The 24317-nt window shown below is 43.4% G+C and overlaps 1 protein-coding gene across 2 annotated transcripts in view; it reads right to left on the bottom strand.

The window, feature by feature from the left end:
• Positions 1–24317, bottom strand: part of nrxn3b (neurexin 3b) — a 498054-nt gene that overhangs the window by 51426 nt on the left and 422311 nt on the right. For both annotated transcript variants that reach the window (XM_079571780.1, XM_079571779.1), the window contains 2 exons: positions 15028–15117; positions 9720–10030 (listed from right to left, as the gene is read on the bottom strand). In XM_079571780.1, coding sequence (XP_079427906.1) covers positions 9720–10030; positions 15028–15117 — 401 coding nt within the window. The remainder of the gene's footprint in view (positions 1–9719; positions 10031–15027; positions 15118–24317) is intronic.

Here is a 24317-nt window from a genome sequence, read left to right as displayed (position 1 = left end):
CTTGACCTCAGCCGTTAGCTCGGGCCTGTCTCTCTAAACTCCATCTGTCTTCTCAGCACCTGGAAAAAATTGCTCTCAAATCCCCCGGCGTGTCAGTTCAATGTAACGCTGTCAGGGGAACGAGGAGAAAAAAGCCCAATTAAACTACAAACAATTTACCTCTCATTTTCCCCGACTCTTGCGCCCGTCGTCGCTTGAGCATGATGGACGCGAGCAATTTCTGGAACACGGCAGCCATGCAAATCACTCAGAGTGCCGCCCCCGCCGCCCCCGCCGCCGACTCTCCCCCCACGGTACACTGGAGACTGCAGCTCTCCTCCCCACAGGTTTTCCCCCTAATTGTTCTCTAACATCTCGGGCCGGCAGCGCCAGTTAATTGAGTAAGCGGATGATGTTCCCGAAATGAGCGTTGAAGATCAGAGCCGCGAGCGCTCACTTCACGTGGAATTCAATGGAGGGAAGGAGAGATGTTGAATTGTATATGTAGGATCATGTGGAAGGCATTATTATCTTTTATTATCTTATTACCTATATCATTATTATCTTTATCTAGGCTTTTAAACATGCTTTTGTACTTTTGGACACGCTTCGTTTTCTTTGACAACACAAATACAGGGCACGTGCTTTTATATTTCTTTGGACATTGTTTCAATAAGTTTCAACAGTGTCTAACGATCCAGTGTTGCGTGAATTTTACACCAAGATCTTGTATTGATGATGGGAGAGAGTGACCACTGCGCAAAGCCTTCTCCAGCACATTCCAGTGCTTCTCAATGGGGTTTAGAGCTGGACTCTGTGAGACTGGTGAATCCTGGCATTGTCATGTTGGAATATGCCCGTGCAATCAGGGAAGAAGAAATCCATTGATGGGATAACCTGTTCATTCAGGATTGTTCATGTTGTCAGCAGTACTTGTTGAAAATTGAAAAAAAGATGTAGAATATTTCATAACTGTCGCTACACGGCCAATCGGCCATAGTCCATAGTGTGCATAAGGACCTCCACACTGCAAAAAGTAATGAACTAGATCAGTATAAACATCTCAATTTGAGCACAATAATCCACATTTTAGTTGTTTTGACTGGTTAAGAAGTTGTTGGGCGTTTGTCCTGGATTATTTCACTTGTTCTGAGATGTTTCTGACTCGTTTCGATACATTTCGTCCTTATTTCAGGTCATTTTCTTTGCCAATGGGGAAAGAAAACTAGTCTTGTCTCATTGGCAATTTTACTTTCTTATTTCAAGCGAGATTTACCCTAGAACTGGTCTGAAATGTCCTCAAACAAGCAAAGGAAACTCGGTCCGATCAGGAAAAGTGTCTAAATGAGTGAAAACCGCTCAAAACAAGAAACATTTCCTCAATTCAAGTCATTTAAGACAATGCTTCATATTTACTTTTTGTAGTGCAGGGACTCTGGAAAAAATGAAATCTTATCTTAGACAAAAATGACTTAAAAGTGCTTGAAATAAGACTTTTAATGCTGCTTTTGATACGGTTTTGACTCGTATTGAAACAAGATTGCCAATGGAACTAGACAGATTTTTCTTGTCTTTGACCATTTTGTCTCATTTCAGGTTTTTTTTGTATTATTTTGAGCAAATGAATGCTTGTTCCATTGGCAGTCATTTTTCAAGACGAGTCGAAACCTAGTCAAAATCAGCATCAAAAGTCTTATTTCAAGCACAAATCAAGCTATTTTTCTAAGATAAGATGGCATTTTTTCCAGTGTTGGAATACACTGGAAAAAGTAAATATCAAGCATTGGCTTAAATGACTTGAATTGAGGAAATGTTTCTTGTTTTGAGCGTTTTTTTTGCTAATTTAGACACTTTTCCTGATCGGACCGAGTTTGCTTTGCTTGTTTGAGGACATTTCAGACCAGTTCTAGGGTAAATCTCGCTTGAAATAAGAAAGTAAAATTGCCAATGAGACAAGACCAATTTTCTTTCCCCATTGGCAAAGAAAATGACCTGAAATAAGGACGAAATGTATCGAAACGAGTCAGAAACATCATTAATTACTTTTTGCAGTGTAAGTAATTCTCCCACATTGAAAAATCAGCTTTTGTCAACTTTTCTTCATGAAATACCCACTTCATTAAACCACTAGCTGATTAAAAGCAGGAGATGGAGAGTCTACAGTTGAGCTACAAAGCAGAAAAAGTTGCTTCAGCTTCGACCCTGCCTACATTTACTGGCCTTGTACATATTTATCACCCTTTATTTCTGCTTTAAGGCACTGGTCAAAGTGTTAATAAAACCACTGCTAAAATGTCCTCTTGGCCCTGCGGTTTGGGTTCAAAGCACATGATTTCACTTTACGGTGTTTGCTCGACATATTTAAAGGGTTCGATCCATCTCACCCCGGGTTTATCTATCGGCACACACTGGGAAGCTGTGTCACTCTGGACCAAACTGTTCAATCTAGAAGAAGGAGAAGAGGAAGAAGAAGGAGAACGAGACGAGGAGTAGGATGAGATGGTGAAGAGGAAGAGGTAGAAGAGGAAGAAGGAGAAGAAGAAGAAACAAAGAAGTAGAAAAAAGAAGCAGAAGAAGAAGTAGAAGAAGAGGAAGAAGGAGAATGAGAAGAAGGACAAGGACAAGAATAATAATAATGAGAAGAGCAAGGAGAAGAAGAAAAGAAAGTAGGGCAAAAAGAAGCACAAGAAGAGTTGGAAGGAGTAGAAGAAGAGGAAGAAGGAGAATGACAAGAAGAAGAAAGTGAAGAAGGAGGAGGATGAGGAGAGGGAGAAAAGGGACAAGGAGTAGGATGAGAAGGAGAAGAGGAAGAAGTAGAAGAAGAAGAAAAAAAGAAGTAGAAAAAAGAACATGAAGAAGAAGTAGAAGAACAAGGAGGAGAAGAAGGAGAAAGGGATTATGTAGAAGAAGGGGAAGAATAATGAGAAGAACAAGGAGAAGAAGAAAAGAAAGTAGGGAAAAAAGAAGCACATGAAGAGTTGGAAGGAGTAGAAGAAGAGGAAGAAGGAGAATGAGAAGAAGAAGGAGAGGAATGACAAGAAGAAGAAAGTGAAGAAGGAGGAGGAGGAGAGGGAGAAAAGGGAGGAGGAGTAGGATGAGATGGAGAAGAGGAAGAAGTAGAAGAGAAAGAAGGAGAAGAAGAAGAAAAAAAGAAGTAGAAAAAAGAACAAGAAGAAGAAGTAGAAGAACAAGGAGGAGAAGAAGGAGGAAAGGAAGAAGTAGAAGAAGACAAAAAGAAGTAGAAAAAAGAAGAAGTAGAAGAAGAGGAAGAAGGAGAATGAGAAGAAGGACAAGGACAAGAATAATAATAATGAGAAGAACGAGGAGAAGAAAAGAAAGTAGGGAAAAAAGAAGCACAAGAAGAGTTGGAAGGAGAAGAAGAGGAAGAAGGAGAATGAGAAGAAGGAGAGGAATGACAAGAAGAAGAAAGTGAAGGAGGAGGAGAGGGAGAAAAGGGACGAGTAGGATGAGAAGGAGAAGAGGAAGAAGTAGAAGAAGAAGAAGAAAAAAAAAGTAGAAAAAAGAACAAGAAGAAGAAGTAGAAGAAGAGGAATGAGAATGAGAAGAAGGACAAGGACAAGAAGAAGAGGAATGAGAAGAACAAGGAGGTGAAGAAAAGAAAGTAGGGAAAAAAGAAGCACAAGAAGAGTTGGAAGGAGTAGAAGAAGAGGAAGAAGGAGAATGACAAGAAGAAGAAAGTGAAGAAGAAAGTGAAGGAGAAGGAGGAGGAGGAGAAGGAGGAGGAGAGGGAAAAGAAGAATCTATAAATTCTACCTATCGAGACAGCGCCAAGCCTGGCTAAAACTGATTAGGTCTGTGTTTGAAAAAAGCCAGACCAATTTACCCACAATTCCACTTCCTATTCTTCCCCAGCCTGGGTTTATGTGTCTCTTCACACGAGCTGTTTCCGCTTCACACTCTGAGACAACACTGTGCGCTGGAGTGTGAACAGCCCATCCTACAGCCTCTTATTCTCCCCCCCTGAGGACCACCTGACCCAGCGAAGTATCCAAAAAAACTCAACCTACAAAAAAAAAAAAAGAAAAAGAACGAGGGGGGGGGGAAGGAGCTGGAGCGTGGCTGTCGTCTCGCGTATACATCCCGCTGGAGCAATCATTAATTAAGCGTGAGATTGGCTCTCTCCACTACCCCGCCCCCGTCTACCCCGTTCCGTTGATCCTTCGCCGCCCTGGGATTCAACACTTCTCACCTCCGCGAGGAAACAGCCGGAATTGGGTCTCCGAAAATAGACGTGAGGCGGCTTCAGAATTCAGTGCACACACAAGCGAGCGCGGCGCCTCCTCGGTGCTGCAGCCGGTCCAGGCGGTGTCAGGTGCCTATAGCTCACTTTGAACACCGCAGTTCATCACCGAGGATAGCTCAACTCCCCCCACGCCCCCACGCTGCCCGGAGGGGCGGAGAAATCTGCCAGGTTCCCCGCACCTCTCGCGTCGGTGTGGTTGACGTCCGGCGAGGGAGCTGTAAAATTAAAGGGCCTGGCAAATGAAATTCTGTGGCACAGCGGCGTGAATCAAAGCAGACGTCGCCGTGGGAACGCAGGCGAGGGAGAGAAATGAACGTGCCGCGTGCGCTGAGCAGGGGAGGCGTGACCAACTTCGAACCACGCTCAAAAACTTCGGCCTCGCTCGATACACAACCCAAAACATGCATAATAGGTCACGATCTGAAGATGGGCTGCTCGTTATTCCTGCCCACTGCTCCTGACAGGTTGCCTCAGCAGAAAATGATGGGTTAGGGACACTTTTCTACAGCAGGACTCTCTAGCCTACACCTCAGTTTGCTCCCGCCATCCGTAACCTGGGTGTTATTTTTGACAGCGGCATGATCTTTGATAAACAGAGAGGTGCAGTTCGTTAGCCACATAGCATAATTGCCTAACTCATTTTTGTTTTGATTTTGGAAAACATCTAAAAAGACGTTTTAGAGGAAACACATTGTTTTTCTCTTATTGCCATTTTAACAATACAAAATGACTTAGGCAGTTATGCTATGTGGCTAACGAGTTGTGAAAGCGAGCTTTTACCAGCTAAGGCTCCTCAGTAAGATCAAGTCCTTCTTGTCCCGAGCTGACCTGGAAAAGGCCGTCCATGCCTTCATCAGCTCGAGGGTAGACGACTGTAACGCCCTCTACACTGGACTGAACCAATCACTCCTCAATCGGCTTCAGCTGGTACAAAACGCAGCAGCTCGTCTCCTCTCCAACACCTCCAGACGCTCACACATCAGCCCAGTCCTCCGCTCTCTCCACTGGCTCCAGACGCTCACACATCAGCCCAGACCTCCGCTCTCTCCACTGGCTCCAGACGCTCACACATCAGCCCAGACCTCCGCTCTCTCCACTGGCTCCAGACGCTCACACATCAGCCCAGTCCTCCGCTCTCTCCACTGGCTCCAGACGCTCACACATCAGCCCGGTCCTCCGCTCTCTCCACTGGCTCCCGGTGGCGTTTAGGGCGGAGTTTAAGGTTCTGATGTTTGTGTTCAAGGCCATCAATGGTCTGGCCCTGGCCGACCTCGCCGAATTAGTAACGGTCTACGAACCAGCCAGAACTCTTCCTCCTCTGAACACACCTCCCTGGTCACTCCCAAGTTCAAATACAAAAAGTTTGGAGGCCGGTCATTAGCCGTGGAACGCACTTCCGGTACAGCTTCGAAACATCGCTGAGTTGAGTTGAGTGTCGACTGCTGTTTTGATGTGTTTTTGTATTTATTGTTGTCTACTGTGATTCTTGTTTTTATCCTGGAAAGCGCTCTGGGCACCTTCTGGTTGTTGTTGGGCGCTATACAAATAACATTTGATTGATTGATTGATAGCCTACTTCAGCTTCAACGCAACCTGAGCTGGATGAGTAAAAGAAGCAGATGCATTTCCTCTTCACACCAAATTCTTGAGTTTTACAATCTGCCAAAATCGAGGTAAACATAGAGAAGTGTTAAGAGAAAACTTTTTTTCGTGAAAATAGCTTGTGTGGGGGAGTGGTTGGAGACCCCTGCCCTACAAAAATCAATACACAGCCTCTCGTTTTAGTCTTAGCTCAAGAACATGGACGTTATTCGAAGTTTACCACATAATGTTCTTTTTAATGATGGACAAGAGGGATAAAATTAACTCGAGATAAAGGGCTTTCTCATAATAGATGTGGATTTTATATCAGGTTTGCGGAGATCAGATTGAGAGTGACTGTATGCGCAGGAGCCGACCTGTCTCGCATGTTAAGTAAGCTAAACTGGGGCATCTATGGAAAAACTCTACACAGAAGAGGCCCTTTCTAAACCTGGGAGATTCTCTCTCTGTGGCGAGAGACTTCAGCAGTTAACTTTAAGCCTTTTGGGTTCAACTGACCACCAAATTATTGAACATAACATCCATAGAGAAAGAGAGCTAATCCAACACTGTCCACCGTCACAAGCGCTGGTACTGTCCTACTTGGACTATTGTCCAACAGTCTGGTCAAATGCAACATCTGAAGGAATAAAAACCTTACAAGTAGTACAGAACCGAGCAGCGCGAATGGTGCTGTGACTACATGACAAGCACAAAAGAAATGCTGAGTAAACTAAAATGGTTGTCAGTGAAAAACAGACTCTTGTACTCTCTGTTATCCTCAGTAAAAAGTATTAAGTCAACAAGATGTCCAAAGATCACTTATGAAAATCTCCTGTTCAGCCACGAGAAACACAAATATAAAACCAGACATGCAACGGAATGGACTTCCAGATAGTCTAACGATAGTGGAGGACAAGAAGAGATTTACATTTTTACTGAGAAAACTCTTACAAACAAATATGGATTGAATTTGGCGAATGTGATATTCCTTTCTGAATGCAAATATGTGCTACTTTTATGTACAGCTTTTATAGGATTTTAGTAGGATATACAAATGTATTGATACACAATTTGTATGGATTGAAATACTGTTTATACTTTTTGTGAATGGATTTAGTGGGACCCCAGGAAGAATAGCGACAGCATGACTGCGCTAATGGGGATCCTTTCAATAAACAATAAACAATAAACAACAGAAAACAGAAAAGATGCAGGGAAGTCTTGCACCCTTTACAAGCAAGGATACAAACAACTAATCCAAAACTTTCTTTTCAAAATTACTACAGCGCTTTCCCCTGTGGAGGTTAGATGAGGTAAGTCGGACTCCATCAAAATTCTGAGCTCGAATCTGCCGTCCTCCACTCAGGGTTGAAGAATTGAAGCAAGTCGACGCCAGAGGCACCAACAGACAATATAGACGCCTTTGGGGGAAAGTGTTTCCTGCTACACTTATTTGAACTCTGTAATGTGTGGGTAAAGATCCCCTGCCTGACACCGCGCGGGGTCTGTAACTTTCACCTTTCACCCGTGTCACCGCGTTGTATAAGTTGTGAACGAGTTTCGCTTCGCCGTGGAAGACGTATCGCGGAGTTCAATGCGAGCTTATGTCTCCCACATCCTGCTATTGACAAAAGACATATCACTTCATCGTTTCACCTTGAAAAGAAAAACGCAGCACGAAAAAGCTCTCACAAAGTATTGACTACCCTTGATATTAATAGCGTATAACTCAAAAACGCCTCTTTACCAGCGCGATCTGACGTGACCTTGTTTTCGGAATGAAGGGGACGTCTGGGTAATGTATCTAAGATTGCTGAAGTCGAGCGGGTTTAGGAAAGACTTTGGGCTGGACTTGTGGCAGCTCGGGGTGGATTTTTCCCCAAATCACGGGGTATTTAGTGCCGTCTGAATAGGCTCCGCTCATGACGCTGAATCTGATAACGTCCAAATCTAAGATGGAGGAATCAATATCACTCAGTGGATAAGAAAACACACCATCAAAATCTTCTGACTTCACTCTTTCTATAATCAAAAACAATACGGATTGAATAATTAAGATAACTTGACACTCTATCGTGGAAAAAGTAAGCTCATTTGTGCTGACATGTTTCTACACTGCAAAAAGTAGTGAAGTAGATTAGTATAAAAGTCTCAATTTGAGCATAATAATCCGAATTTGAGATGTTTTGACAGTGAAAGGTGTAGGTGGGCTCCTGACCCTGGATTATTTCACTTGTTTTGAGACGTTTCTGACTCGTTTCAACACATTTTGTCCTTATTTCAAGTCATTTTCTTTGCCAATGGGGTAAGAACATTGGTCTCATCTCATTGGCAGTTTTACTTTCTTAGAACTGGTCACAAACGTCCTCAAAAGAGCAAAATAAACTTGGTCAGATCAGGAAAAAAGTCTAAATGAGATAAAACTGCTTTAAACAAGAAACATTTCCTCAATTCAAGACATTTAAGCCAATGCTTGATATTCACTTTTTGCAGTGTACCAAGTTTGCTTCGTGAACCAGTCATACAGTGAGTTCCATTTTTCAACCAAAAGAATCTAGTTAAAACGCCTGTCTCACCAGCCTGGAGACTATTGGAGACTGGAGTTTCTGCTGGCCATGGAGAGCTCTCTGAGACGTCCCCCTTGAGACAAGGCGATTCTCCAAGTTGTCTCAGTGAAAATGAACAGGATCGTTTTCAGCAGAGACCACATGGAGACTTGACAAAGTCTCCATGTGGTCTCTGCATGCTACTCAGTCTCAAGCAGCTGTGTTGTCCTCAACCTGTGAGATGTTTCTGTGACATCCCTGCAATGTCTTTGAGACTTGGATATCAAGGAGACCTCAAAGAGACTCCATGCAACACTTTGAGATCTCCTTGGAATCCGACAGTCTCTGAGACATTCCAGGGATGTCACAGAAACATCTCACAGGTTGAGGACGACAAATAGTGTTCTGCAACATTGCCACAGCTGCTTGAGACTGCGTCGACCTCACGGAGACCATGCGGAGGCTGAAATCGGACCTGTTCGTTTCCACCGAGACAACCTGGTGTCTCACCTTGTTGCCAAGGGACGAATCAAAGACTCTCCATGCCAGTGAGAAAGGCCCTTTGTATGTGCGCAATCAGCCGCGAGTGGCAGTCTCCCCAACGTCTCCACAATTCTCTCCAGTGGAAAAGGCCCATGAGTGCAATTTAGCACTATTCGTAGTCCAAACGATTTGACAAAACTTTCCTTGGACCCCATTCCTCACATGCAGATTCTTATTTGCAGTGATCTGTTGCAAAAAACATTCAATCATCTAACATAGACATAACAAAAGGGAGACACAGATACCAGTGTTTGGTATATAGGGAAGGGAACTGTAGCCTTTAAATTATGGGGCATCACTTGAAAAATCCACTTCAGCCGCCCTGCGCTGTTTGTGACATACACGCAATCTGCAGTTAAGGTGAAGAGCGCGATAACATGTCAACGTCTGACCAAGGAGGGCCGAAGAAGGAGACGTATAGCTTTAATATGAACAGCAGTTTCTCCTCTGGGTGTCACCAGACAACGTGGAGTGATCACTTTCCCAAGAAGCCAGGCAACATTCATTAGCTTGGACGAAAACCATGAAAATAAAATAACACACAGAAGCCATGTGATGTAGTGGACAGGGAAGAGAAAGGTGTTTCAGCAGTGTGGAGACGTAGGTGAACAGCTGTGCTCGAGTCCACCACGGAATGATAAGTAATGTTGACCTTGACGGATCGGGCAGGGGAAAAGGCAGCACGAGGGACACTGCAGTGAAGCGAGACTTGTGTTGGAACATCACGTATAAGAATGTAAAAATATATAAAGTCTTCAAAAACCTTCCAGAAAGCAGAAACAACACACGGACATGCGCCTCACCTGAATGGTCGGCGGAGAGCGCTGCTTTCTCGTGGTGGTGGTGGACAGCGTGGTCGTCGTCTCGATGAAGGTGGTGGACATTTCCGGGGGCACCGAGGTGGTGGTGCGCGCCCCGCCCCTGCTGGTGGGCACGTCGCCCACCAGCCGCACACTCCCGTTCACCTTGATGTTGGCGTTCCCCTCGGCGGCCATGTTGAGCACCTTGAGCCCGTTGTAGTAGAGGCCGGAGAGCTGACCCTGGTAGGGCCGCTTCCTGTCGTTGCCGCCGATGGAGATGGTGGCCTGGGTGTTGAAGATGGTCAGCTGTCGGCCTAATGTGGAGGGACGGGTGAGACATGTTTAAGAGGCTGCAGTGGAACCTTATTCATCTCTGTTCTAAGTTTAACTCAAGCATACCATCGATTATCATTCCAAACCAATTGTATTACAACGTTTAATCACTGATCATTTATGCAACAATGTAGTGGCAGCCTATCATTTACAATCGCCTATCGTTCGCTTCCTTTTTGTGCCTTCTTCTTCTCTTCTTCTGAGCAATTTGATGCGATTGTAACTTTTATCATCTTTTTATTAGGATTCTTTTTTTCCCGATGCTCTTCTCCTACTTAGGCTTGGTTGTCAACTTTATGACACAGAGCCTCCATTATATCCAAGCTCTGAATGCTTTTATTTCTTGTTATCTTTGAGACACTTATAAATATATGATTGTGCATTTAGTTTTTTCCTCGCCGCTGGCAATTTGTTGTGTAAAGAGCTACCTTAACAACTCAGCGACTCCGCTGTAGTGCGCTCTCTTTAAATATTGCACTTAACAGACCATTAATAAATGGCGTTGGCTCATTCCCTTTGTAATTACCAACATTGCTGCAACTCCCCCGTTTTATACAACGCTGCTTTTTCCACTGCCTTATTTCTACGCCAACATCTGATGAAGTCTTCGCCCCTACTGTTCTCATTATCACTTTCAAAAGCTGCAAATATCTCTGCAAACGCTCATGCCAAGAGACTGTCAAAATGAGTAACTAACAATTTTGTTGCACTGTTTTCGCTGGCGGAATGCACTTTGGTGACAACTGCTGGCAAATGTCCAACCCCGGAAACCTCTTTTGTTGTTTCGTAAAAAGCCTTTGACAAAGTACGGTGTCCATGACGGAGCGTGTGCTTTGTTACGGACACAAACATGTGAATTTGATCATTGTTTAGTTGACTTCCCCGACAGAGAAGGCCTTTGTACACTGCAAAAAGTGCCCGACTAAAAACAAGGAAAACAATCTTAAAATAAGACGTTTTGTCTTGTTTTAAGGAAAAAATTCTGCCAATGGGGTCAGCATTTTTTTCTTGCTGAGAATTCTTGTTTCTAGAATATTTTTTATCATAAAACAAGAAAGAAACACTAAATTTAAGTAAATAAAAAGCTAGAATTAAGTAAAATGTCCTCAGAAAATGGAATAATTTAAGGAAAACATTCTTATTTAGTGAAAAATTGTGGGTGTTTTACTTAAATGTTGCTTGATTTAAGCAAAATGTTCTAAATTACTCACATTTTTGAGCAAAATGTTCTTAATAAATACTAATATTTAAGGAAGTATTGCCTGCGCCCGGGGACCCGTCTCCATGATGTGGAGCCAGGCTGATGGTCAGAATCACCTGCTGGAGGATTCACCTATTGTACATGTTTTTAGTGGTAGACACAGGGAGAACATGCTCCACACAGAAAGGCCCCGTCCTGGTGGGAATCGAACCCAGGACCTCAGGATCTCTCTGTGAGAAGCAGTTCTTACATTAAGAGTTGTTGAAAAAATATTCTTTGTCTAAAACTGAAGATTCAAAAAGTTTTTCTTTCTTGCTACAAGAAAAATTAGCAAGTTTTTAGCAAATTTATCTGAACAAGAAATGGCTAGATTTTATTTCCTAAAACAAGATTTTTTTTCTCAAGAAAACTTTTCTCGGCAAAACATTATTAATTTTTAGGGAAAAAATAACAACTTATTTCTTAAAGTAAGACATTTTTTACTTGCTTAGAATCCACTTTTTGCAGTGTATACCTATGTACTATCATGTCTGTTCCTGGAGGCTATACTGTGATGTTTTATACTGAGATCGACGGCACAAATGTAAAATCGGCCATTGTCAAGAAATACATTGAGGTTTTGCCACAGAAAGCACAGTTTCATTGGACCAGTGACCAAATGTTGCTACAAACGCTTTCAGAATGCTAACAGGTTATGCTCATTTTCTACTCCATTTATCAACACTTTATGAATTGCTTTACGGGGGTTATTATATATATATATATATATATGGATGTGCATGGAAAACAGTGAGAGAAAGAAAAAAAAGACTGAAATGCTAAGGTTTCTGCTCCTCTCCCCCACTGTATTATAAATGAAACAGCGGCAGCTACAAGACGTGATACCACAGAATGCATTATGGAACTTGTTAACGCCGGAGAACGCTGTGCATAAATAGCAGCGCGATGGCGAGGGACGATGCACATGCAGGTGCGGGGAACAGTTTGAAAAATGAGCCGGAACGCTTAATATTCTCCGGACGGAAACAGTGGACCCGCGCGCCGCAGTGATTAATAAACATGTACACGGGCCTCGGCGTGTTGTGATAAAGCCTGAGCCGCACACATGCACCGCGCGGCACGTGGGATGTCATTAGCCGACGTCTAAATATCGTCGTCAAAACACACCACTCATGCATTCGTTATGAGCGCGGCAAACTTCGACAATGTGGAATCATAATTGAAATCTGGCTGGTGTAATTTGCAGACATGTGACATTGGTAATAAGACAGTGGGAATGACAGGCGTAAAAACCACAAAGAAGCGAGAAATGAAGCTGGTGGACTCATGCATGCATTCGGAGACCTGTCGGGTTTAAGCACGTGTTAAAGGGACTTTATAATCAGGTTAAGATCTTTCAGTTGGATGGACTTTATGTGCAGTTTATGTCGAGATTATGGACGGTAAACATGATGGCGTAAAAGCCGCGGAGCGTAAACTGAGCGAGGTGTTTGACTTGTGAAAGCGCTCACGTTGATGGAGCTACACCTTGTCAAGAATCACCCAATTATCTCTCCTTCGTTTAACAAGGCACAAGGCTCGAACATGTGTGATGCGTTCAGGTACCGTCGGTTTAACGACTGCAGGGGACGCACCTGCTGTTTGGGAAACTTTTCAGAGGGAGACGCTGATTAGTTTGTGCCCAAACAGTGGCGCGTCGCGAGAGTTAATTCTCTCCTCACAACAAGCGCAGCACTGTTGCAACACAGATAAGGGCTGATACTGTTTACTGTTATCTCACGGGGAAACAGTCACGTGATTGTCGGGTTTTCAGGTCCAAGCCAGTTTATATTTGACTAGAGCTCAAAGCTGATTTTCTTGTAGTGGAGAATAGTTCCTTTTGTAAACGCGCCACTTTACACAGATTATGGTTTGCTTCACCATCAGCCAAAGTTGTACATGAAGCTTGTTATTATTGATTGACATATGGAGTGGGATTGTGAGAGTTCAGGTCAGCACACACTACACGACACACTACTATATAGAATGGGGGGTCCACACTACACGGCTGGATTCAGTGCGATTATAGAACGTCTGGGGGTTCACACTTAACGACTGAGAATCGTAACAGCGAACTCACTACACCAGGGGTAGGCAACGTCAGCCCGGGGGCCAAATCCAGCCCTCCAGGACAGAACATCTGGCCCCTAAGGTGATTTTGAAGAATATTATTATGCAAATAAGAGATGAAATGCCTGTTAAAGCATGTCCTGGCAGAACATCCCACTTGGTCACATGTAACGTAAAACAGTGACCCAAAAGTGGGTCGTGGAACCATTTTCAGTGGGTCTATAGGGAACCTTTTTTTTTCTTCCATATTTTCCATCTGAAACTGCATGGAAACACACCAGAGACTGCTAAAAGTAATATTATCGGGTTGTTCTGATCTCTTTAAAGCATATCTACTGCTTTTTCAATCAAAAATTGGTTGAAAATCCAATATTTTATACGACAAAAGACAAATTACATTTGCCGTGGCTCGTCATCCGAGGTTAATGGTGGGTCCCGAAGCCAAACCCACTTCAGGCTGTAATGGTGAGGTTCGGCCCTCGGTGTTTTGGCAGTGATGAATCTCGCAAACTTGCTGATGTTTCATAACACAGCGCGTCTGTCTCCAACTCAAATCCGCACAGATTGGCCTGTGTTTGTGAGCGCGGGAAAACGTGTGCGGGTCCCGATTGGTCAACGGTGTCAACAGTGTCACAACACCGCAGTGCGAGGCTAATGCTAATGCTACTACAACGCCTTCAACGTGGCTATAGTTCTGTCAAATGGAGATTAAAGTTGGCGACTTTTGAACGTTAGTCCAGTTGTGACCCCACCCACCCCGCCCACACACTACTCGACCCGACCCCCCCCAGTCTCTTTAACTAGCCACAACTCGAGAAGACTTGGCGCGACCGAGAATTCGAGCAAAATGGGGCATAAAAGTGGTGCAGTGTGTGCTGACCTTTAGAAACACGTCGGGACAGCGGCTAACCGTTTAAACTCCGTCCTCGCTTTAGTCGAGCAAAATACTTCCTTTTTGTGGCGCTACTAATTTGCCGCCGTTATCTAAACCGCACCAATAAAGCCACGACAGCAGCGATCCATAATGATTGTAAAACTTTACACTGTTTACTTCACAGTGTTCTCTGGAGAGGTGCGAGGCAGATAGGATTTATAAAATGGACTTGTTTACTTGCTTCACGTTGCGCTAAAGTAATATTGTTTTGCTCATCCATAAAAGCGAGTTTCTGCATTCATTTACGCGATAAATAATCGACAAGTTGTCCTCACATTGTTTTCTCGCTGTCAAATAAGCTTATCACTTTGTTAATTCTACATCTGTGCCTTGCATAGAGGCGAAGCAGGGTCACAACAAGGCATTTTCTCTTTAATTAACGTTTATTATATGATTTATTTGAACGGTGTTTGTTTGCTTGGTGCAGCTTGGACCTAAAAACCATCAAATGTTGTAATTGTGATTGGAAAATGGTGCATCTGTTACCCAGTCCCTTTAACTGGACACCATGACTGAAAGAAAAAGAAACAATGACGATGACAAAAGGGGGCATGGGAACTCAAATATATATCAAATAAGAAGAGACGGGAGAAAGCGCTGGTTCGGTGCTTCGCTGGTTTCGTTTAGAGGTTTAAAGGGATTCAGGTTGAAAAAGGGGGAACAAGCCGATGGAATGACAGAGAAAACAAACAAAAAAAAAGGAAAAAAAAAAGAGAATTTCGACAGAGATTTACCTTTCTCCTGAAGCCAATCTTCTACTGGCCGGGTATATTTGAACGGGATTTTCTTATTTGCCATTTGATAGCGCTCAATGTCGCTGTTGCCTTTAAAGTTTGAGAGTTTGACAAACAGCTTGAGATGACAGCAGCACACATCAGACATTTATACACTGGTTTATGAAGAAGTTTATAATAGTTTATGCTCATTTATAACAGCTTTATGAAGAGTTTTTGTAGCTTTAATTAAGTGACATTTTTAATTCATATTTATTTATATCTTCACAGAGCCTGAAAGAAAAAGGTTAGTCGGGGGGAAAGACACGCAAACACAGCAGAATTACAAGGCCCCGTTTCAGGAAGCAGGTTTAGCGCTGTTTAACTTCGGATTTGTTACCATGGCAACAGCATGAGTCTAGCCAAGTCCAAACCGTCTGGCTGGATGAAGTTTGGTGAACGTATGGCCTAAATATTGACAAATGTTTACAAAGAGAGGCTAAGTGAAAGTAGGGCTGGGTACCGTTATGTTTTTTCTACACCTGTACTTGAATGATACTTTGTTCGATACTTAAATATTTTTCCTATAGAACCATAGTTGGTTGATTGATCGTGTTCATTTATTCCTTTTCCTCCCATTTCAGTTCTTTTGCATTTGTATCATTTGTTTGAGGTGAAACAACCAAGAAAGGGCAGAAAAAACACTTTTTCCCATTTCTCATTGTCAAAATTTTCCCCCTAAATTTGCCCAATTTTTCCACTTAATTTTCTGATTTTTAATTTTTTATAATTCTTTCCCCCAGTTTCCAAAGATTCAATGTTTTACCCCCGAATTTTATTTTATTTTTCGGATTTTTGACCAATTTTTCTCAAAGCCTTCAATACTTTTATTTTTTGATACCAGTAGAACCAATTTTTTTTCATATACAGTATATATATACAGTGGGGAAAAAAAGTATTTGGTCAGTTTCACATAGACATTCTATTGGATTTTGGCCAAATACTTTTTTTATATATATATATACCAGACTGGTATCGTTTAACGGTACCCAGGCATAGTTACTTGTTAATATTTAAAATCTATCTATCTATCTATCTATCTATCTATCTATCTATCTATCTATCTATCTATCTATCTATCTATCTATCTATCTATCTATCTATCTATCTATCTATCTATCTATCTATCTATCTATCTATCTATCTATCTATCTATCTATCTATCTATCATCTATCTCTCTCTCTATCTATCTATCTATCTCTACCAGCCATAGTTTTCGTTCTAATTGCCCAGTATCGCATGAACCTGCTTCGTGAAACTCGTCCCATCTTCAACATGAACAAATGAATCATTGCATCATTTAAATCCAGAATGAAAACATGCTTTAACGGAGCCTTCGTTTGCACAGAGCGACTCCCACTGGACACCACCTGTTCCCCCTTTCCGAGGGCTGAGCGACGGTCCTCCGGGGTGGGATATTTGGAATCAAAAAGGAGACGCTGCTTGTAGCTTGGGAAGAGGACGAGGTAATTTAAAACAGGCCCATCGAGAGGAGTCGGGGGGGGGCGTCCCGCGGAGGCATAGCGCTGTAGAGGACAATGCATACAAATGAGGGCATTACTGACATGGCTGGAGGTCTTTTGGGGCACCACGGCTCGAGCCGCCCCCGCAATCCCGATCCTGCGGAGACGCACGAATTACAGGTAAACTAGAATTACCGATAATGGAGAATCTCATCCGGCGTGTGTTTCCCGGCATTACGGCGGCTATTATGGGATTTTGTCTGTTGTGTTCGAGAGCCCGGGTGCAATATTTTGCCTGACAATCGCAGAGGCATTTGAAGTGAAAAGCCGGTAAGCGCGGAGATGACTTTGAATACTCCACAAAGGGAAGATGAGGCTCGTAAAGATTTCTAAATGGCGGCGTGATGTCATTTGGATCCCGGGTGAGAAGGCGGGTGCTGCTGCGCTATCGCTCGCACACGCGTGGGGGGGGGAGACGTTTGAATAGGTAAATGACTTTGGTTGAGGTGCTATTGTTAGCCCGGGTGACGGGGGACGCGGATTTATACTTTATTTGACACATTATGAGCAAAGTAATAGCAAATGCGATCTAATTTATTTACTGCGAGCAAGTTAAAGAAGGTCACTCTGACTTTTTTTTTTACTAGCTATTAAGCTGCATGGCTTGTTACTATGCACTTTATTAAAGGGGGGGTATTATGCAAAATCGACTTTTTCAAGCTTTACATCATGTTATGATGTCATTCCCTCATTAAAAACATGCCTGAAGTGTTGCCTTAGCACATTCACGTATTTTCGAGTAGTCTGTAAAAACTCTGATGGCGGCCATTTTAGGGATAAAACGCCTGATTCCTTTAGGGAACGCCCTCGACCTCCAGGATACGCCTCCGACCTTTCGTCACCAGCCGAGTAACCAACCACTGCTCCTCAGCAGAACCCCCTCCCCGGAGTGTCTAGCCCTAAGATGTAAACAGAGTCATCATGGAGGATTAGCTTCATGTGTTGTGAACCGGAGCCACAGCAGACTTTTACAAAGACACACATTAGTGTTTCTGTTACCGAAACACCCAGGATTCAAACCGGTGACAAGAACACTTATTTCAGTGGCTGGTTCTGCGCTGGGCCTTGATGATGCACAGAGCCTCCGGAGAAAGCTAATGCTAAGCTAAACCTCGAGTCATCACGTGGAAACGAGAAATATGCACAAATAAAGTCAATAAAACCACCACACACATAAAGAACCGTTTAACAATGATCACACACGGAGCATGGCTTGTTGATTTGGAAGTTTATTGCTCACATTTCATCTACAATGGGTCATAGCCGAGTGGTTTTCTCCCGGAGCTAACAAGCTAGCCGCGACAAGCTAACGGGAAAATTCACTGAATACAAGCAGCATATTATGCACTAAAAACGCCACTAAAACAGGCAACTGCTTGAAGCAGCCTTTATGATGATCACACACGGAGCCGGGCTTGTTGATTTCGTAGTTTATTGCTCACATTTCATCTACAGTGAGTCGTAGCCGAGTGGTTTTCTCCCGGAGCTACGGCACTATTAGCCACGGCAAGCTAACAACCTTCACCTTCACAACATTCATTGAAAATAGGCAGCATATTATGCACAAATAACGTCAATAAAGCAGGCAACTACTTGAAGCAGCCTTTACGATGATCACACAATGAGCCTGGCTTTACACATTTGTGGTTTATTACAGACTTTTCATCAACAATGAGCTGTAGTCGATTATAACAAGCTAACGGGTAAACTCGAAAAACCACTGTCCACCTGCACAGATAATGTCCGTCTTTTGGATCGTATGGGCTCCTGCAGATCCTGGTGTCGTCCATGGGGGTATAGTTAGAGATCCATAGGGCATGGCAGATGCAAAGAGATAGCCTCCAAACAGCAGTTATTTTTCAGGCAAGAGCCCCTTCCAAGCGTCCGGTGTGGAAGGTTCGTCTCCAAATAATATCCTGTGTGGCCATTGTTCACAAAGTGATAAACAGTAGCTCCTTTCCAACAATAAAAATTAGAATGCACCGATCGTAGTTTCTATACTGTGGAGAAAGTGTTGTGATGCCACAGACAGCGTGTGGAGGGGGCGTGTCGGAAAGGGTCAGAGGTTCTTAAAGAGACAGGGGCCTATTTCAAGCCATTCGCTACCACCATTTTGAAAGAGCAATTTTATACAAGGCAGTTATTCTAATTTAATGCATTGACAGACCAACAGAAGGTTTCGTCATCATTGCAGTGTGCTATAGACTGGTGCTATGTGGCTGAAAAAAGCATAATACCCCCTCTTTAACATTTCCATCATCACCATTATTGCTGAAGTGACTAAGATTCAGAATCATTTGCCAGTATTGTTATAATGGTATTCTGTAATGTGCCTACTCTTCCAGAAGCCTGAACTGAAGTCACAATGTGGTATTTCTCTATGTTTATAAAACCTGACAGCTTCAATGGACTCCTTCTGATCGACTCAGCACTCCAATTGGCTTGTTGCACGGTATGGCTATGCTAGTTCCTCTGACCTGAAGGTGTGAGCGCCAGTACTTCCTGTCTGTTTTCTTTTCCTGGAATAATAATCATATTTTCTAAAGATTATGTTGTGGGAAGTGAGTTCTTGGTAGATGATCATTTACTGTGTGTTCAAATCATGAAGTTCAGATCAGAGACGCCTGTGATCATGAAGGATTGATAGTTTGTCTTGAAGCTAAAGGCTAACATGCTATTAAAAAATAATAATAAAAGGCAGTATTTCAAATTGTATAATGCATTAAATTAATGTTAGCCTTTAGCTTCAAGTCAAACTCACTGATCCTTATAAACGTAAACATCTGTACGGAAATATTTACACTGTACAGCAACTCGTTAACCTGCAGGAAGTGATCGGGAACTCACTGTCCACCACAGAAACTGTTGGAAATGCGATGATTCGAACAGGTCGAAGCTAATCTTAATGGAAATTATTACGAACAGGAAGTACTAGCGCCCACAACTTCAGCTCAGAGGAACTAGCGTAGCCACATTGTGCAACAAGCCAATTGCCTCAACTTCAAAGATGGCAGGGAATTGATCTTGGTGTTTTGGATGCTCAGAAATGAAGCGACCTGGCAGACTCATTCTCTGTTTTCCTCCCTTTACATCTTAGTTTTCATGTCAGATATAAAAATGATGATGTTTATTTGATGATGTTTTGTCTGCGAGGTGGGGGCGACCCGGTAGTAGAAAGGCCGTCTTTCCCGCGGGTTTTCATTCATAAATATTGACAGATTTGACATCCACGTGTCCTGCTAAGGGGCCCCGTGATGACGCTTTCGCCCAAATATGGTGTTTTTCCTCCTACGAGACGCTGGAGCGGAAAAGTGGAAGAACGGGCCGAGCATGCGCACTCGCTACAAAACTTCAGGGCTGGTTTTCTCTGAATGAGAGAAGCCGCACTCGGGCAGAGCCTGAGCCCTTATAGAAGCTCCCACAGACTCCACACTTTACAGGCTGAGACACAACAACATTCTGAAGGTTTTTTCAGAGGGATTTTTTAATATCTAATTCCTAGCCTCATTTATTCAGCTTTGAAACCAAAAAAACAGGCGGAATTTGAGTTTTTACAGATTTTTTCACTGATGATTAGTTTATTGAAAAACTGAACAAAATCTTAGTTTCTAATATGTCAATAAAATAAAACCATAACATTTAATCTGGCTCAATTCATTATTTTGATTTCGTTGCCCAAAATATAGGCAATTTTGGCCATTTTAATGCTCAAAATGCTTTTTTTATGTGAAAACATAAAATGACAGAAAAAATGCAATACATTTTTTCTCATATTTATATCTGTGATGTTCAGCAAAAGCTTCAAATCTCTACATTTATTTTTTTTCCCTATTCACCTGCAGTGTCTCGCCTTAAGCCCCAGCAATCATGGTCCGTTGGCTTCCCAGCTGTGCTACGACACACCTCCGCCCCATCTCCGCCTCTTTCGTCCACGGCTTCTCCCTGCTGCATCTTCACGGGTCTCCTATACCACCAGGGGCGGACTGGGACTGAAAACCAGCCCTGGACTCTGGTCAGCCTGGCCCAAATTAGCGTAAATGCGACACTTCCACAAATACATATGTTAATCTCATACCCCGAGAGCATTTTCTCCAGTTTGGCTTTACCCCAGTCCAAAAGCTTCTGGAAAAAAGCTGTGAAAATAGCAACAAAACTGAGACGAAAACAATGATGGAAATGTGACAAAAAAGTGACAAAAAAGGCACAAAAATGTCACAAAAAATGTACAAAAATTGACAAAAATGTGATAAACATTGGACCAAAAAATGACATAAAAAATGATGAAAAAAGGACAAAAAGTGACAAAACATTTACAAAAAAGTGACGAAAAATTGATAAAAAAAAGTGGCAAAAATGTCAGAAATTGACGAGAAAAAGACAAAAAATGGACTAAAAAATGACAGAAATGTGACAAAAAATGACAAAAAAGTTAAAAAGTTACAAAAATGAGTTGAATACCCAACAAAAAAATGATGGAAAACAAAATGTGATGACGTGAGGAAAAAGATCCTCTCGGTTCAGACGGGAGTTAAGAGGTTAAGCTTTTAGATTTGGGTAAAGCTCGGTTTCGCCCGGGGGTAAGGGTGAGGTAAAGTGGGGGGCCAGACCGGTGGCCCTTCTGTGCTCTTCCAGAACGGACACATGGCCAGTCCGCCCCTGTATACCACCACCAGTGTCCAGGCTCCGGGGAAGACGTCCCTAACTCCAAGCTGTTCATACATCGATGTTACCGCCGAGGTCTGATCGCCAACACTAACATAGTGTCTGTTTGAGTCTATCCAGGTTGAAATGTGAGTTGTAAATGTTTTCCATACATGACGTCATAATAGTGCATAAACAAAATCCGAGGGTGAACAAAAAGGGATTAAAAAAAGCCTGATGAAGCACAACAAAAGGCTCTCTAAACAAAGCCTCTCCCTCTCTGCATCATTTCTCCGTGTCGAACTCCCTCAGCCCCTGCTTTGCACACCTTCTGGCATGACGTAACTCCCTGGACCAGGACGCCTCCCCCTTTCTTTCTGTCCTCGGCGCTCGCACACAGAAAAGGCCAGCGCCGGGTTCGGAGCCAGCGGGGAGCGGAGTGCGGATCGGGCTCTCAGGGAGCCGGCGGGGCTAAAGGAGCGCGTCTGTGGTGTGCCAGCAGGTTAATCAGCAGTGAGCAGCTCTCGCTTTGATGTGGAGCTGCGTTTCAGAGAGCGGCCAAATAACACTCTCCTCTGGACAAGGGGCCGCATAGGGAGCTGGGATGATTGCATGTGCAGCTACAGGGACGAGCGAGGGGGTGAGCGGAGAGCGAGGAGTCTCAGCCGCGACAGACGGCCTCCTCCATATTCCTTTACAAGTGAGAAAACCACCATATTAAAGGGGAGGCGTTGGCTAAAAAGGACCAAAGGACTAAAGTGGTTTGTTTGTGTGGAGCGACAGTGGGTCACATGGTAGAGCGAGTCGGCGATTTGAATCCTGGCTCCTACAGGTGCTGCCTGTAATTGCACTCTTGGGCAAGAAACTTAAAACTGGTGTACCTGATTTTTCACTTTCAAACTGAATCGTTTTGTTTCTAGCTGTTATAATCCCTCCTGTTCAAGCAAATAAATCAAATGTTTCAGGCTGTGAGCGGTGGAAAGGTGAAGCACTGGAACCACTAGGCCTGTCACGATGACACATTTGAAGTTCGATATATTGAGGAGGGAAAGTATCGCGATAAACGATGTTATTGGCTCTAACGATACTGGAGACTGTCAACTCTCTGGCATAAAAACGACAGTAAACCTTTGTTCTAAAAGTGCAGAGTCATATCCTAAAACACCACACAAGCTGCAATAAACATGAAATATAATGTAGCTCAATTTCAAAGTTTTACAAAGACAACATTGGGGGGATGTTAGTAAATGTACCGACGATAAATCGTGCCCAAAGATGTATCGTTAATCTGTTATTCAGTGAAGTCGATATAGTAGTTATTGTGGCAGCCACTCCCGAAACCAACTGCACTCATTTAGATCTTCCATCGCTCAATAAACATTAAGAAAATACAACGAGGTCAGTATATTCTACAACAACAACAAATCAGGTTGACCAGCGTTAGCTAACCTTCCCTGGCCTGAACATGACTGTAGTGAGTGAGTGTTTGGTGGTGGTCGGAGGGACGGATGGCACAGATTGGCAGCCTTGCATCCATCAGTGAACCCCAGGGAAGCTGTGGCTACAATAAGTTCAAGTTTCAAGTTTAATGGTTTTGTATAGCCCAATATCACAACAAAAGTCGCCTCCACAGGGCTGCACCAAACATCAAGGCAATAAAACAGAGCAATAAATATGACAATTAAAAGTTCAGGTAAATATAAGGTACAATATTAGCTTAGCATTAGCATGGAATCAAGTATGACTACAGTGTAGCCCTTTGAGAAGTTTGGCAACTCAGGCTTGTAAAGCGAAATACGAGAGTAAGCCATATCTGAGTGAAAGGTGGTGCAATTCGGAGTCAGAACTGTAAAGCATCTTCGTTTGTCTAGAACTGAACTACTGTAACTAGAGCAGTTTGAATCCCTGCTGCCACTGGACTGTTCTTGTGCCCTTGGGCAAGACTCTACACCCACCTCACCTGTGCACAATGCTATATGTAAGTGAATCACTGAACGGTGGTCATCCACATGTTTCGAACCCCTGTCTGGAACACGGTCTCTGCTCCTAATGGATTGGTTTGTAACAGAGAGGGAATAGGAAGCCTGCGCTGCGACGCTAATGGAGTAGTCGCAGGTACGGCTCCTCCATTGTTCCGCGGGTGATTAATGAGCTGACAGTCGCCCTGTAATGAATACACCACAAGCTAATTGTCCAACTAATGAGAAAAATCTCTCCAGTTTGTCAATTTGATCTTCAATTTCTAACGGTGACTTCGGAATGGACGACCTTGGCAATAAAAAGAGCAAACGGACATCTTTGTACATTTCGATATCACAAGAGGCGGCCGCTTCTTGTGCGTCCAGTACAACCAGGTGGAAAGTTAAATCCATATCCATTTTAGTACTAATGCAACACAAATAGGATAAAGCTAAATATTTATCCAATATATTTCAGCTTCCTCCGCTCTTTTCCTTTATATCCGCTAATTAAATCATGTCTGACAAAGTGGCCCTGCCTGAATTGTGGCCCTGTCTGGTGCCGGAGTCTAAATTAACCGACTCATTTTGCGAATTCACACAATCGTGTTCGCTCAGAAGCCTCTACGCTCCCGCCGACTGCGCTTCCTCTTCGCCCCAGCCAAAACCACGTCTATCAGTCGCCCCTTTAGTGGCGTCCGTTCAGTCGACGCAGACTCTGGCAGCCTGACAGCGGTTTGTTGCTTTTTTTTCGTGCCTCGGTTTGCCAGACTCCACTCGCTGGGGTTCCATCTCTGCCTGGGCCTCGTGCCGGGGAAAGGAAGAGAAAAAATGGGTGTAAAAATTGCCGCCTAAATGGTGAAGGCTTCTGGCGCCGACACCACGGGGGGCTGATGATTCTGATGTATGACGCGCCCTGTCCAGAAATCCCAGAAATCTTTGCTCCGCAGCTCGATGACACCGGCGTTAGCTGCCACCGCCGCCGGACAGGGAAACACCAGCACGTCTATCACTTCCACAGTTTTTACTTTTTAACTTCAACTTTGGGAAATTTCTCTGTCGTCAAGCGAGCGAGGCTTTCTTTTTTAGGGGGGAACGTGTGAGCGGAAATCCAAACCCTCTTATGAA

Source organism: Gobius niger, assembly GCF_951799975.1.
Source record: "Gobius niger genome assembly, chromosome: 15".
Classification (NCBI taxonomy): domain Eukaryota; kingdom Metazoa; phylum Chordata; class Actinopteri; order Gobiiformes; family Gobiidae; genus Gobius; species Gobius niger.
Note: the sequence above shows the minus strand (reverse complement) of the source record. Positions and strands in the feature narration are given on the sequence as shown.